This window comes from Callospermophilus lateralis, chromosome 12, assembly GCF_048772815.1.
Source record: "Callospermophilus lateralis isolate mCalLat2 chromosome 12, mCalLat2.hap1, whole genome shotgun sequence".
In the NCBI taxonomy this organism is placed as follows: domain Eukaryota; kingdom Metazoa; phylum Chordata; class Mammalia; order Rodentia; family Sciuridae; genus Callospermophilus; species Callospermophilus lateralis.
The window spans coordinates 76,041,102-76,055,955 of NC_135316.1; the positions used below are offsets into that span (position 1 = coordinate 76,041,102).

The 14,854-nt window shown below is 39.4% G+C and overlaps 1 protein-coding gene across 2 annotated transcripts in view; it reads left to right on the forward strand.

Moving 5' to 3' along the window:
• Positions 1-7,031: 7,031 nt before the first annotated feature.
• Positions 7,032-14,854, forward strand: part of Wdfy2 (WD repeat and FYVE domain containing 2) — a 148,820-nt gene continuing 140,997 nt past the window's right edge. For both annotated transcript variants that reach the window (XM_076871961.2, XM_076871963.2), the window contains exon 1: positions 7,032-7,410. In XM_076871961.2, the coding sequence (XP_076728076.1) occupies positions 7,274-7,410 (137 nt within the window). In that variant the 5' untranslated portion in view covers positions 7,032-7,273. The remainder of the gene's footprint in view (positions 7,411-14,854) is intronic.

Consider the following 14,854-nt stretch of genomic DNA (forward strand, 5'->3'; position numbering starts at 1 on the left):
AACAAAGAAGGAACAGAAATGAAAACTCCCTTCCTTCCTTCCCTCTTTTTGTTCACTCTTTCACACTACTGCCCTTTCCTTAAGGTTGGTTCCCACTCTCACTTTATTCTACCCTGCTCTGCTAGTTCTTCTGCAGAAAATTCTAGGACAGTTGGTTTTATGATTTTTCCCTCTCCCAGAACTTGTGATTGAACATTCAGGGCCTTGTGCACACCAGACATGTACTCTACCTCTGATCTGCATCCTTAGCCCCTCCTCTGAAATTTAAATAAACCTAATTCTCATTCATTGCTGGTGGGAATGCAAAATGGTCCACACGCTTTGGAAGATAGTTTGGCAGTTTCTTATAAAACGGAACACGTTCAGTCTTACTGAACATCCAGCAGCTATGTTCCTTGGTATTTACTTGAATGAGCTGAAATCTTAGGTCTGTACAAAAGCTTGCACATGCATGTTTATAATTACTTTATTCATAGTTGTTAAGACTTGGAAGCAACTAAGATGTCCTTCAGGATGCAAATGGATAAATAAATTGTGATACATCCAGACAATTGGAATACTATTTAGTACTAAAAAGAGGTGAACTATCAAGCCACGAGAAAATATGAAGGAAGCTGGGTGTGCTGGTGAACACCTGTAATCCCAGGGGCTCAGGAAACTGAGGCAGGAGAATAACAAGTTCAAGGCCAGCCTTGTCTTACAACTTAGTAAGACTCTGCCTCAAAATAAAAATAAAAAATAAAAAAGGGCCTTGGATGCAACTCAGTGGCAGAGTGTCTGCCTAGCATCCATAAAACCCTGTGTTCAATCCCCAGTACTGCTAAATAAATAATTTAAAAAATAATGTACATTTAAAAAAAATGGAGCTGGGAGTGTTTAGCTCAGTGGTGGTGTGTGTTTAGCATACTCAAAATCCTGGGTTCAATCCCCCAACACCAAAAATAAATAAATATAAAGAAAGAAAGAGAGAGAAAGAAAAGATAGACCTTATTGCAGTCCTTTGTATGTATGGAGACTATTTTTTGCACACACTTGCCTGATTTAGGGAAAGTGGGGAAGACTGAGGAAGATTAAGAGAAAAACCTAGCAAAAAATTTGTGCCATCTTTCAACACAAGTGAGGAGAAGAAAAACCACAAGCCAGTGTTTTGTTACTCTATGGGCAATAGAAAAGAAACGCTGGTCTGGTTGGGAACACTCACTAACAACAGTAGAGATGCAAGCAGTTTGGCTAGTACTCTCCAAAGTGGCAAAGAAGGAAATGAGAGATAATGTGCCATGCTTGGAGGCCACACCCTTCATACTGCTGCTGGTCACTCATTCTTCCTGAGCCCTTCAGTGGATTTTTCAGGGTTGTGGTTCTCAGACTAAGCATGAAAGGTCATGCATTAAACTCACATGGAAATATATTATTTAAAAAATCAGGTTCTCAAGCTAAGCTCCCAGAAGACTAAATTCAATAGTTCAGGGAGTGGATACAGAAATCTGCATTTTCAAAAAGTACCCAGGCATTGTGGTATGAAGCCAGACTTCAGAACCATAAAAGCTTGTTTGCCGAGGGAGCCCATGTGACTGCTGCCAAGAAGGGAATGGAAAAGGAGGAGGAAGACAACATGGAAAGATGTTTTCTGATGTTCCTGGTTGTAACTAAAAGATATTCTTCCAGGGAAACAGTATTCATCGAGGTATTTATATACCAAGAGGCTGTTGGTTCTATACTGCAGGGATTTCGTGAGATGTCTGAGAGCTACCAACACACACTTGAGTCAGCAAGAATAGTCACTCAAGTTTAAAACAGTGAATTCTAAAAAAATAGCCTACAAATACAGCTGGAGGTTGCCTATAGTTCTCCATTCTTGGATATGATCTGGCCCAGACTTGTGACCCAGTTCTGATCATTAGATTCCTCCCTTGGGTTGGGACGAACTTCTGTCATCCCCAACCCTTTTCTTTGGTCTCCTACTGTGGTACTCTTCTAGTTCCTTTTCACCTTTTCTTTCTTCTTTTGGATACTTGCCAGACACTGGGTTTCTTCTGTCAAAAGAATGATCTTATTTATGCTTTACAACAGCTCTGTAAGATTGGTGCTGTGATTATCCACAGCTACAGATAAAGAAGAGGGGGTTCCAAGAGATTAAGCGATTTGCTGCAGGGTACCCTGTTAAGTGCTCTCCTCCTACCTTGTACCCTGGGCTCAGAACACCAGATCCTTCAGCCCCAGGGCCCTGCACTGCTTTCTTAAGTTGTTCCCACACATTTGAATCTTGCTCTTGAATCTCAGCCTGGAAGTTGGTGCACAGCTGTCTGTCAGATGTTTTTCTTTTGCTGACTAAAGGAACACCTCTCAGGGTCTCAGGACACTGTCTGCTCCTAGATTCCTCTTCTTGTGGGTTTCATCAGATGATGTCAGGAGCCCATGATCCCTATGCAGCCTTCTATTGCCAGACTAGGTTGCTGCAGATACACCAGAAAAATGCATGCTGTTTACTATTAGAAAGGGCTTTGGAGTCTGTTGTAGGTTTTCTCTCCCTGTCTCATATTCTTCCCTAATTAGCCTTCCAAGGGTGAGGAGTCTATCTAAAAGAAGTCATCTTAGTCCAATTATTAAGAATAATCCCCTTAATCCACCTCCTACCTCAAAGCTCCATCCACCACTGGAGCAGCAGCACATCCCCCCTCCCCCTTTCTGTTTCCTAGATTAGAGGAGTCCAAACTGTGGCTTGTGTAACTGGTCTGTGAGAACTTTCTTGCGGTACTTGGACAAGCATCATTAGAGTAAACATTTCCAGATCCTTAACATTTAGAGGTTCTTTTCCCTAAAATCTATTTGTGTGAGGATGGGCCAATGTTTGCATCACACATTTTTCCCATTTCATATCTTCTTTTTTTTTTTTTTTTTGGTACCAGGGATTGAACTCAGAGGCACTCAACCACTGAGCCACATCCCCAGCCCTATTTTGTATTATATTTAGAGACAGGGTCTCATTGAGTTCCTTAGGGCTAATTTGCTAATTTGCTAACACTGGCTTGGAATTTGCGATCCTTCCACCTCAGCCTCCCGGCCACTGGGATTACAGGCATGAGCCACCACCCCAGCCCATTTCATATCCTTTACCCACTTTAAAATGTACTCTGATGCTTTGCTCTAGGTTAGAGAAGAAAGCTTCCTCAGCAACAACAACAAAATACTAAAATGTTGATTTGGGGAAAATTTTGATGCTTAATGAGGCAACTTACCCTATAGAGCTTTCTGATGTTTTAGTCTTTTAGCTTTTCTATTAAGGGTACTTTGGCTCTCCTTGAGATGTTCTGAATTTAAAAATAAAGGAGAGTGGTAGAAGTAATGACAATTTTCGTTTAATGATTTTACCTCTTCTATTATCAAAGAATGCATCATTCTGGAAGGAGAGAACTATGAAAGCAAAAGGAAGTGAACTGCGATTAGAAGATGACATGCTCAAACATCTTTTCTCATGCATTTTACAATTTTTTTCTTTTTATATATGACAGTAGAATGTATTTTGGCAAATCATACATACATAGAGTATAACTTATTCTATTTAGGACCCCACTCTTTTGTGGTTGTACATGATGCAGAGTTACCCAAATCCAGTTTTTTCTTGGTGCTGGGAATTGCTTGTGTACCATAGACAGCCTTCTACTACTGAGCCGTCCTCCCAGACCTTTTTGCATATTTAAACTGAGCAGCCTTTTCAGTTACTCTCAATACTTGTCCCTAGCATGAGTCCTTAACTAGAAAGAAAAAGACTGCAGAGAAACCCAAGTAGACAAATTAATTCTTCTAATTATTTTCTGTACAACAAGAATATTTTCTGGTACTACCAAGTTTGCAAAGTACACTGAAAAACACCCACTGTTAAACTTATTTTTTTCAGATTTAGTTACTGTTATTCAGTAAGATGGTTAGAAACTGTTCATCAAATCATGAAATATTTATGATTAATTATAAAATGATTAATATTTTCTACTTCCTATTAGTAAAAAGCATATTATTATGCTAGTTCCAGAATATTCACTTTTTATTTTGATGGTGCTAGAGACTTAAGGGCCTCACATATTAAGCATGAGCTTTACCACTGAGCTACAACTCCATTCAATCAGACTAGGTCACTTTTAAGAAGTACATACCTCACTCTTTCATTAAATCTATGAAAAATATGATTATGATTTCTAACCAAACTAATGGAATCACTTATGATTTTTATATTTGATTCCTATTTAATTATTCTCAAAAGTTCAACATCAAAGTTCAACAGACACACAGTTATAATACATTTTATTGCTTGTTTCACAAAAGTTTATTACTTTAAGATACACATTATATTATACAATAAGAAAAGCAGCTGGGCGTGGTGGCACATGCCTGTAATCCCAGGGGCTGGGGAGGCTGAGACAGGAGAATTGCAAGTTCAAGGCCAGCCTCAGCAATGGTGAGGCACTAAGCAACGCAGTGAGACCCTGTCTCTAAATAAAATACAAAATAGGGCTGGGATGTGGCTCAGTGCTTGAGTTTCTCTGAGTTCATTCCCTGGTACAAAAAGAAAAAAAAGAAAAAAAGCCATATTGGTTTATTATATATTTTAGCAAGTTATTAATAATTGATTAATTATATTAGAACTACATTGTAATCTTGACATTTAATTATTAATCTTAAAAGATAGATTTCATTATTTTTTACAATATTTCTCAAAATGTAGATTAAAATTTATTTGAATAGAAAAATGAAGGCAGAATTTTTTTGACAAAGTCTAATTTACCTGATTGACTTAACAATATAGCTTGATAATTAGGCTACATTCTACACTTTTTCCATAAAAATCTACAGCTCTAACATTTGGAGAAAAGTTTACAGAGATATGTAATAAGATATAAACATTTTATTTAAAAATGCAATTTACCCATTTATTTGAATTTAAAAGTCTAAATTTTCACATTTTCCCCCTCAATATATAGGGCTAAACAAAGTGCCTCTAACTGAAAGAATGGCATGTAAAAGGAATAGTGATATAGTTTTGTACAAGTCTCAGAGATTGAGAAAATTACTTATTTTATGAATTGTATAAAAAATTCTTCCACAGGATAAGATCATAGCACCTTTATTTTAAAACATCATTGATTTTTAAAACAGCAGAGGGGGAAAATAGCAATAATAAAATATTAAACAGTAAAATACATTACTAAAAGAAACCCATAATTGCTGAAAAAAATGATAATAATAAATATCGTTAAAAATCCTTCCACAATTCAAGTATTTTCCAGTATTTTACTTTCAATAAAATTGATGGAAATGTATCAGTCAGCCATCAAAAATAGGTTTGGATAATAGACACCATAATTCACATAGCATAATTTTCACCATTTAAAAGTGTATAATCCAGTGACTTTTAGTATATTCAGAGTTGTGCAACTATCACAACAATTGATTTTAGAACACTTGTTTCATCCCTATAAAATGCTGGTACCCCTTAAGCCAAGGTCCTCAACTCTCTTTATCCCCATCCCCTACACACACACGCTGGCAACTGCTAACCTGATTTCTGTCCCTATAGATATGCCTATTCTATAAATCCTTTAAGACTGGTTTCTTAGCATATTGTTTTCAAGGTTCATCCAGGTGGAGCATGTTATCAATATTTTTTTTTCATTCTACTTTTTTTTTTGTTTTGTTGTTATTGTTGTTGTCAATTTTATCAATTGACACATATTTGGGTCTCATCAATTTCTTGGCTATCAGGAATAATGCTGCTGTGGATATTCATGTTCAGGTTTTTGTGTGAACCCAACTTTTTCATTTTTCTTGGGTATATACCTAGAAGTGGAATTGCTGGGTCATATGGTAACACTATTATTAACCGTTTGAAGAAATGTGAGATTGTTTTCCAAAGAGGTTGCACCATTTACATTTCTAACTGCAGTGCATAATGGAGATCCAATTTCTCTACATCCTTGTCAACATGTTATCTGTATTCATTCTTGTACTGTTCTGATGAAATCACAGCTGTCCATTTTCGGTGGAGAAAACTAAAAAGGCTGGATTGCTTCGGAATGAGAAGACAGGACTAAGAGCAGACAGGTCTGAGTTCAAGTCATGGGGCAGGGTGGGGCTAAAGTAACCTTGGCCTAGCCATTTAGCTTTCTAATAAAAAGAGGAGCCTGACACTTCAGATGGTCTCTGAGCTCTAAGATGCCTGAACGAGAAAGTCTCTTTTCCTACGCTTGGTGCATCATTAAGTCGAGCAGCAGCCTGACCCAGGGAGTAGCGACGTCCTGCTCAATTAGGACTGCCCTTCACTTTCCAACCTTGGAGGCCAGTCCAAAGCTGAATTGGCCAATAGCTCCGGAGAAGCCGCGCTCCCTAGGCCCAGATCGCTGAGAAGTGGATGACAGGTCATTCCAGGACAGGGAAGAGGAGGCTCCAAGAACTACAACTCCCAGGAGTCCGTGGGGGTGCTACCCAGATGCCTGAGCCAGGTGCCCGCTAGGAGTACTAAGCAGCCACCCCGCCGCGCTTCATTGTTAAGGCCACTGAGCCAGGTAACCCGAGCGCATGCCCAGTCACATCCCAACTAGCTCGGCTTCTTTCCTTCCTTCAGGCCTCTTCTTTTCCGGTACTGCAGAAGCGCATTACCCGTTCCACTTCCGCCCCCTTTTCAGGACATGTGGAGAGGGCGGGGACTCTGACAAGCGCGTTATCAGGGGTGTATACAAGCGCGTTCACGGGCGATTTAAGAGGGAGGGGACTAAACTTTGGGTGTGGAAGGTTTGAGACCGGGAGTGAACGGACAACGCATGCGTCCGAGCAGTGCTGCCAAGCTCCAGGAGTTGGAAAGGGGCGGGGCGGAAATGCGCTGTTGGGCTGACGCTTGCGCATTGGCCACCAGTGCCCCGCCTTCTTTTACAGTTTTCCCCTCCTCCTACACCACCCTCCCGGAAGTGGAGCCGCCCTCGCGCCCACCAGCGGCCACCTCTGCGGCAGACCCCGCCCCCTGCCCCGCCCCCTGGCTCTCCGCCCCCTCTTCTGGTGGTGGCGCCCGGTGGCATCCCGGGTGGTGGCGGTTTTGGTGCCCGAAGCCGGGAGCGCAGAGTCGTTCCCGGGCGAGGCGGCCAGGCTATGATTGCGGGTCCCCGGCATCCCGCTCCGGCCAGCCAGCGTCCCTGTCTCAGCCTGTGCCGGTGCCCGTGCCCGAGCGATTTCCTCAGCCCGGCCCCGAGGCGCGGTTGTTGGCGGCGCCCCTGGCGCGCCCCCTCCTCCGATGGCGGCGGAAATCCAGCCCAAGCCGCTGACCCGCAAGCCGATCCTGCTGCAGCGGGTCGAGGGGTCTCAAGAGGTGGTGAATATGGCTGTGATCGTGCCCAAAGAGGAGGGCGTCATCAGTGTCTCAGAGGACAGGTACGGACTGCTGCCACTTGGTCGCGAGGAAGGCGGGACGGGCCGGCGGTCCCCGGGCGCGCGTGCCTCCACGTCGGCGCGAGTGTAGACAAGCTTTTCCAAGTTTTATTATAATACGCATCCTTGTAGTGCCTGTGTCCACCCATAAGCCGCTGCATCTGTGTGGCTCCGCGAAGCAGAGACAGGACCCGGTCGTGCTCTCTGGCCTCATCCGCGGCCGGGTGGAGCCTGGGGGATCCGGGATGACCCTTGAGCTAACGGTGCGCCAGACACCGGACCTCGCTGCAGCTCTGGGCACGGGTGGGTTAGAGAGAGAAGCCGCTGGGGCCTGCAGGTGTGTGCCTGGGGAGGATGCTCCGAGCCGCCACCACAAGATTTAAACTAAAGATTTGGGAGTTGTACTCTGGTACAGTTCTTAGGGCCCCAAACTGAGAAAGCAAATGCCAGTGCTTTCTCCTAGACATTTTCCCCTAATCCATACTTCCCGGACATCCTACCCTGAATTCAGGGAATATTCTAAGTTGTGGAAAGAGTAACTTTGGGCTTCTGCGTGGTGCCTGCTCTCCTCTTATCTCTTCTGGCTTAAGGGGAAGCGCCTAGAACTTGCTGGGGACCACTGCTGCAAATAGCTTTTTGAGTTCCTTCCCTTTGCTTGCTTCCTTTATTTTTGCTTAATTTTGCTTAATTTGCAGAAGTGGAGCTGATTGTTCTGCCTTCATTAGACTCCTTTGCATTGTGTTTTTACTTTAAGTTAATTCCCTTTAGTATGCAGAAATGAGGCTGAGGAAGGTAATTTCCAGTTGAATGCTGCTTGAATATTATAGTTATGGTAATGTATCTGGAAGTGTTACTCGGATGATATCTCAAGCATTCTAAAAATGTAACTTTGTAGAGATACAGGCAAGGATTTTTTTTTTTTTTTTTGGTACCTTAAAACAGTAGTTAGATCTTCTTAATAGAAGTTCAAATTATGCTGATGTAGAGAAAATTTCTCCCATGGTGGCTTCTGCAGTTGCACAGGTAAAGCAATAGTGTTCATTATTCTTTTTATGTTGATTTCAGCACTTTGTTTATAATGTGGCCTTAAAACTTTTGCTTGATAGATATGTTATATCTAGGTAAACTCACATGTGTATTATACATCCTAGTTTTCATCATGCCTGATACAAATGGCAGCTAACTCATTTCCCATGAATATCCAGTGGAAAACATTATAAACATACAGTCTGCAATGAATAGAAGAAATTCAGTGGCTGACTGGAATACATGATATAGGAGCCTTTTAAAATTCACAAACAAGTCTTAATAAGAATATCTAGTTTTTCCATAGGGGCAGAATTCTATTAAAAGAGATTGCTTCTGGACCTAGAAATTCTATCTCATAGAACTATTTTATGGAATACATTCAATAAAATATATTGATGTCACTTTCTCACTATAGATTAAATTGATCAATTCCTAACTACTGTAAGAAAATTGTAAGTAAATTCATTGAAATGAGTATGAGAAGGAGAAAAGTAGTTAAATCTAAGCTCCTTTAATACCAGTTTTGAAACTTTTGATTTCCATTCCACTGCATTTACCTTAAAAGAAATAGCTTTAATGGTGTATATTTCAAAGTGTTTGGAGAAGCTAAAATTGTATGTATGGAAGAAGCTGAAGAATAAATTTCATTTGATTATAGGATAAAAGAAACACAGTGTTTAGCTTTATTTTACTTTTCACTTTCCTAGTTTATAATGTAAAGAATAGAAATTATTTTATCAGCATTACTATTAAATAATTAAGATCCATACAGAAATCTACTATTGTTATTTAAAAAAAATTTTTTTAGTTGTAGTTGGACACAATACCTTTATTTTATTTATTTATTTTTATGTGGTGCTGAGGATCAAACCCAGCTCCTTGCACGTGCTAAGCAAGCGCTCTACCACTGAGCCCCAGCCCCAGCCCCTATTGTTCTTTTTTATATATTTTATTTTTACTCAGATTGGCAAGTCTGCTGTTTTACATTATACATTCAAGTCTGAAGACAACTGTAATTTAGAGCTGTTTCACTTACGATTTTTATTAAGAAATTGATCTATATTCTTGCTTTTCAAAATCCACTGTTAATGTCACCTGATATAATACTAAAGATATGAAGCTAGAATATTAATGTTCATGAAAACCTATAAATCCATGACCATAACTGCTTCAGCTGGTAAATAGTCATCTTCACACTTGAATTATAAGGTTAAGCTACAAATAATGTCCTATACCTGAACACTGAATGTCTTATAAGTTCTTATGAAACCCTGGTTTTCTTTTTGACCCATGATTCCCTAAAAAAAACACTTAACATTTTCTGTTTTAAACAGTAATGTGTATACTTCATGTCTATTTTATCATCTGTGAGTTCTCTAGGGAGTTGTGTGGGTTTATTCACTATAGTATCTGTAGGGCTCACACAGTGGCACAAACTCTAGGAATTCCTGGATAAATGTTTATTGTTTCAGTGTAGTTTTTAGTTGTTTTTTTTTTTTCCCCCTGTGAAAGTGCTAAGATGTGGCGTCTTAGCTGTTGTGGACATTTAATTGGTATTTGTTGAATGAATATTTTGATGACCTACGAAAACCTTATATGGACAAATGTACACTTGTGGGAAAAGTGTTGGACTGGGAGGCTTTAAAAGTGCCTTAAAATTCGGAAAGCCCACACATTACTTCATTTATTCCATCAACAAACATTTGAGTTCCTGTTGTGTTATAGTCACATGTATACACAATGATGAAAATGACAAAGTCTTTTGGGATGGTCCCAATACTAATTAATGTGGAACATTTTATAATAATATTGTTTAATGAAACTCTAAGAGGTAGTATTGAAAGGAAATTTTTCAGATGGGGAAGAATGGCGGGATTCCATAGTCCTTATTGTCCTCTAAGTTTTACTTTCCTTTGGAGGATTATTTCATTTGGATTACCATTTTAATCCTCAATCAGTATCTTGGGATAATATTACTTAAATTTTCAAGCTCAAGAATGAATGAAAACTATTACCTTCAAGTTCACTTTAGAAAATTAGGACAACCTAGAACTTTTATTGTTATTAAAGGAGGAAACTTAAGGGAATATAAGAACTATAAAAACAATTTGATACATGAGTAAAGATTTCTGGTACTATCATAACACAGAGCCTATTCCCAGAACTCACTGCCCTTTTCTGAGTTTGTTTTGGTTGTAACTGTGGTCTATGGTCTATTTTCAAAGGATGCACCAAACTTTGGGTTCCTCATTTACTAGCATCTTTTGGACTGTCTTTTCTGAGTAAATGCCATTTTACCCTTCTGTGCTTAAAAACTTTATCTCAGACATCTTTGCCTTGTTTTGGTTAAGAGGTATGCTTGCAGTTTATCTGGGTTTTCCTTGTTTAGTGGCAGACTCTTCAAGTGATAAAGCCAAGAGGGACTTCTCTCCAGGTGGGATCCAGCCCCATTCAGACCTTTATCTTTATTTATCTTTATAAGTTCTTTATTTGCTTGTCTTCACACAAGACAGCAATCTTACCATTCATACAGAGAGTTTCAGTAACTAGGTAGTTTCTATTGGACATTTATGGGAAATTATTCTTTCCCCAGGAGATGCACAGTGCTCTGAAGACAGGTACAGAATTGCCTTCTGGAATTGCCAAAAAAAAAAAAAAAAAAAAAATCTTCTCTGCTTGTGGTGGTTAGAGAAGACCAACAATCTCTTGCCCATATGGTCCTTGCAGGATGAGTGGGAGTTCATATGAAAAAGCTGGGATAAAGGAAAGCAGTAAAATGCTAGGTAGAGGGGTCAAGAAAACTCCCATGAATTGAGAAACATTGGAATGAGTTGATGATGACTGTAGACTGGAGCCATGTTTGTTTGGAACTTAGCTCAGCATTGTCACACTTTGAGCAGTGTGGAAAATCAGTGTCTCCAGGAAAGTAATTGGGTGCAAGGGTGCAGAACTTGGAGATAGGTACTGTGAAGGGAAATATTTTGAACCCCTACAGTAAATAAAAGGGGGTCAGATTTTCATCTTTTTTTTTGTTTGTTTGTTTTTTGGTGGTATAGTGGAACCCAACCCAAGAACTCATGCATGCTAGGAAGTGCTATATCACTGAGCTATAGCCCTCAGATTTTCATCTTAATTGAAGGAGATCTGATGCTCAGTGCCTGGCATAAAGGAGATATGAAGTATATGTTCCTTTAACAAATCAAGAAACAACTGTTTGAATTGAAATGGGCTTGAGGTGGATGAGTTTCCATGAACAAGGACACGTCAATTGAGCTTGAGAGAAATTTAGCAGCTTGCCTTGGGATAGAGATAGGCTGGGACAAGGAGAGGGTTGGATATTTTTCTCTCTCTAAGGCCTTTTGAACTACTGTGATTCTAAGTGGCCATATATACTTGACTATTTCTTGAAAAGATATGTTAAAATTTCATTTTATCTTATAAATCTTGATAGTATTGGTTCATATACCATTCACACTTCTTTTCATTGTGAAATTGTACTTAATTCTCTGCTTTAACTATTAGTTTCACTAATAATTAGATCTTGGCTCAATTAGTTTAGCTCTTGATAGAACTTTATGCACCATGTATTTTATAAGTTTTGCATAAATTTTTTAAGAAAGTAAGCATAGTTGTGAAATTGAGGACTTCTTGGAGTGACAGAGTGAGGTCTCTGAAGTCAGCAAAATTAGAGCCCATCTAGATCATCTAGATTAAATTTTGAGTGTGTGGAATCTCTAATGATATAAAATTAATAAATTTTCAACTCTGTATTTGAGACTCATCACTTGGCATTAATAATTGCGGGTTTCAAGGTTCTGAAGAGGGAACTTACCCCCAAATGGTTTTTGAAAATCAGACTTTATTCTGAATTCAAGACATGCTAGTGAATCTGTCTTGAGACAGAATGCTTGTTTACCTTCTCTAAAGGTAAGCAAGAAATTTGACTTTTTTTTCCCCCAATGGACCTTTATTTTATTTATTTATATGTGGTGTCGAGAATCGAACCCAGTGCCTCACACATGCTAGGCAAGCACTCTACCACTGAGCCACAACCCCAGCCCAAATTTGACCTCTTTTTAAAAGGAAAGATTACCGTGGGAAAGCTTGTTTAAGGAGGCTGAGTGTTGGAGGAATAGCTTGAGGTGATTCCAGAGTTCCCAGTGGTTCAGCATTTGTCACATATGTGTTATTAAAAATGATTCTATGCAGGCTCTCATAGACCTCATTCAGTCTACACTCATATTTGAATATTGCAACACCATGAAAAATGTCAGAGTAGCAATTCTGACATTGACACTCCTAGAATGAGCAATTCTCTGATTACAACATACTGAACAGCTTATATCTCAGGCCCTACAAAACTTATATTGAAAAAGAAGAATAGATAAAAATTATAGATTGAAAGTAGCGGATCAGATTTTAAGTAGCCCAGTAGCCTGGAAGAGACTTCAGAGAGGTAATCTTTTCCAAGCAAACAAAAGTCAGAATTTTTAAAAAAGGAAATCTGGCTGGGCATGGTAATCCCAGTGGCTTGGGAGGCTGAGACAGGAGGATCTTGAGGTAACCCCAGTGGCTTGGGAGGCCGAGACAGGAGGATCGTGAGTTCAAAGCCAGCCTCAGCAATGGTGAGGCTCTAAGCAACTTAGTGGGACTCTGTCTCTAAATGAAATACAAAATAGGGCTGGGGATGTGGCTTCCTGGTTGAGTGCCCCAGAGTTCAATCCCGGGTACCAAAAGTTAAAAAAAAAAAAAAAAAAAAAGGGAAATCTGATATTTTATTTGCACAGCATTTTCCCTGGCTGTCTGTTTTCATTTTGCATTTGGCTGTGGGAGACATTTTTTCTGTTTGTTGTTAAGAATGATCTTGATGTCATTAAAAATAATAAAAACATTTTGTGGCATTTAGAAATCAATAAGTAAATTGTGATTTAAGACTATTATAAGTAGTGATCTGTTGATATTTATGCCACTAAACAAAATTACATACATTTACCTGAGAAGAAAATGACCGTAAGACAAACTTTTCTTCCTAGTTATATCATCAGAATAGAAAAAATTCAGGAGGCAACACTATTATTTTTATATGAATAGGTCTCCCAAGGAGAATGCTACAGTTAACCTAGAAATTCCCTAGCACAAAAAAACAAAAAACCAAAAAACAAACAAAAAAAATCTTTGTGCAACTTTAGTAAGCAGTTTCTTTAACTAACTAACCTTTTTTTGTTTTTGTTTTTGCCCTAATGGGGGTTGAACCCAGGGGTGTTCTACCACTGAGCTGCATTCCCAGCCCTTTTTATTTGTTTTATTTCAAAACAGTTTGCCAAGTCTGACCTGGAAATTGCAATCCTCCTGGTTCAGCTTCTAAGAAGTTGGGATTGTAGGTGGGCATCACCATGCCCAGCTTTTTTTTTTTTTAAAGGGCAAATGCTTAGTGGTCCAACACTTAATTTAGTCGTTAATGAAAATTAATTCAGAGGTGTAGAAACCAACCAATAAGACCAAAAGAGAAAAAAAAATCATCTACTTGACCTTGGCAAGAAGTGCTGCTTTGTGCTCTCCAGTGGCTTTAATTTAAGATTCTTGGAAAAGAACTGGGACTAGGAGTCTCAGCCAGCTCTACTCTGCAGTGACCTTGGCATTCATTTCCTAGGGCATTTCATTGCTCAAACCCTCAGTTTCTTCATGTGGCAAAATAGTGAGTTGGACTTCATAGCACAATGATAAGTGTACATAGGGACTACATGAGTGTAAAGTCTCTGTAACCACGTCATCCTGCTATGTGAAGTGGAAGAAAGTGTGCAGAGTGCTTATGTGAAACTGTCCTTCTTGGCTCAGCCATAAAATGATGCTTCCAGAAGTCTTTGAATGGCAGTGGTTATTTGTTGCTGGATTATTACAGAAGTATTAGTTTTGTACTAGTGCCTGATACCCAGTTGAACTGGATTCACTGCATTCCTGCTTCTAGATGAGTCCTTTATTTTCAAGTACTAAGCAGTTTAGCTCTGGATGGTTTACTTGCCCCGCATTGGTGTGTGGGTTCTCAAGAAAATGCTTTGGAAATTTTTTTGACTGCAAATCATAGTTAGAAATCTATCTGATGTTGTTACCTAAGACTCACATACTCTCACACATATGCACATGTATAACTGAAACAAGTTTTATGAAGTTATAGCCTTTTCATGTGACATGCACACTGAAGTTTGCTGTCCTTTTGTAGCCCATCTAAAATTCTAGTTAAAAATCCTTTTCTTCTGGGTATGGTGGTGCATGTCTGTAATCCCAGCAGTTTGGGAGGCTGAGACAGGAGGATTGCAAGTTCAAAGTCAGCCTCAGCAATTTAGCAAGGCCCTAAGCAATTTATTGAGACCGTGTCTCTAAATAAAATACAAAAAATGACTGGGAATGTGGCTCAGTGGTT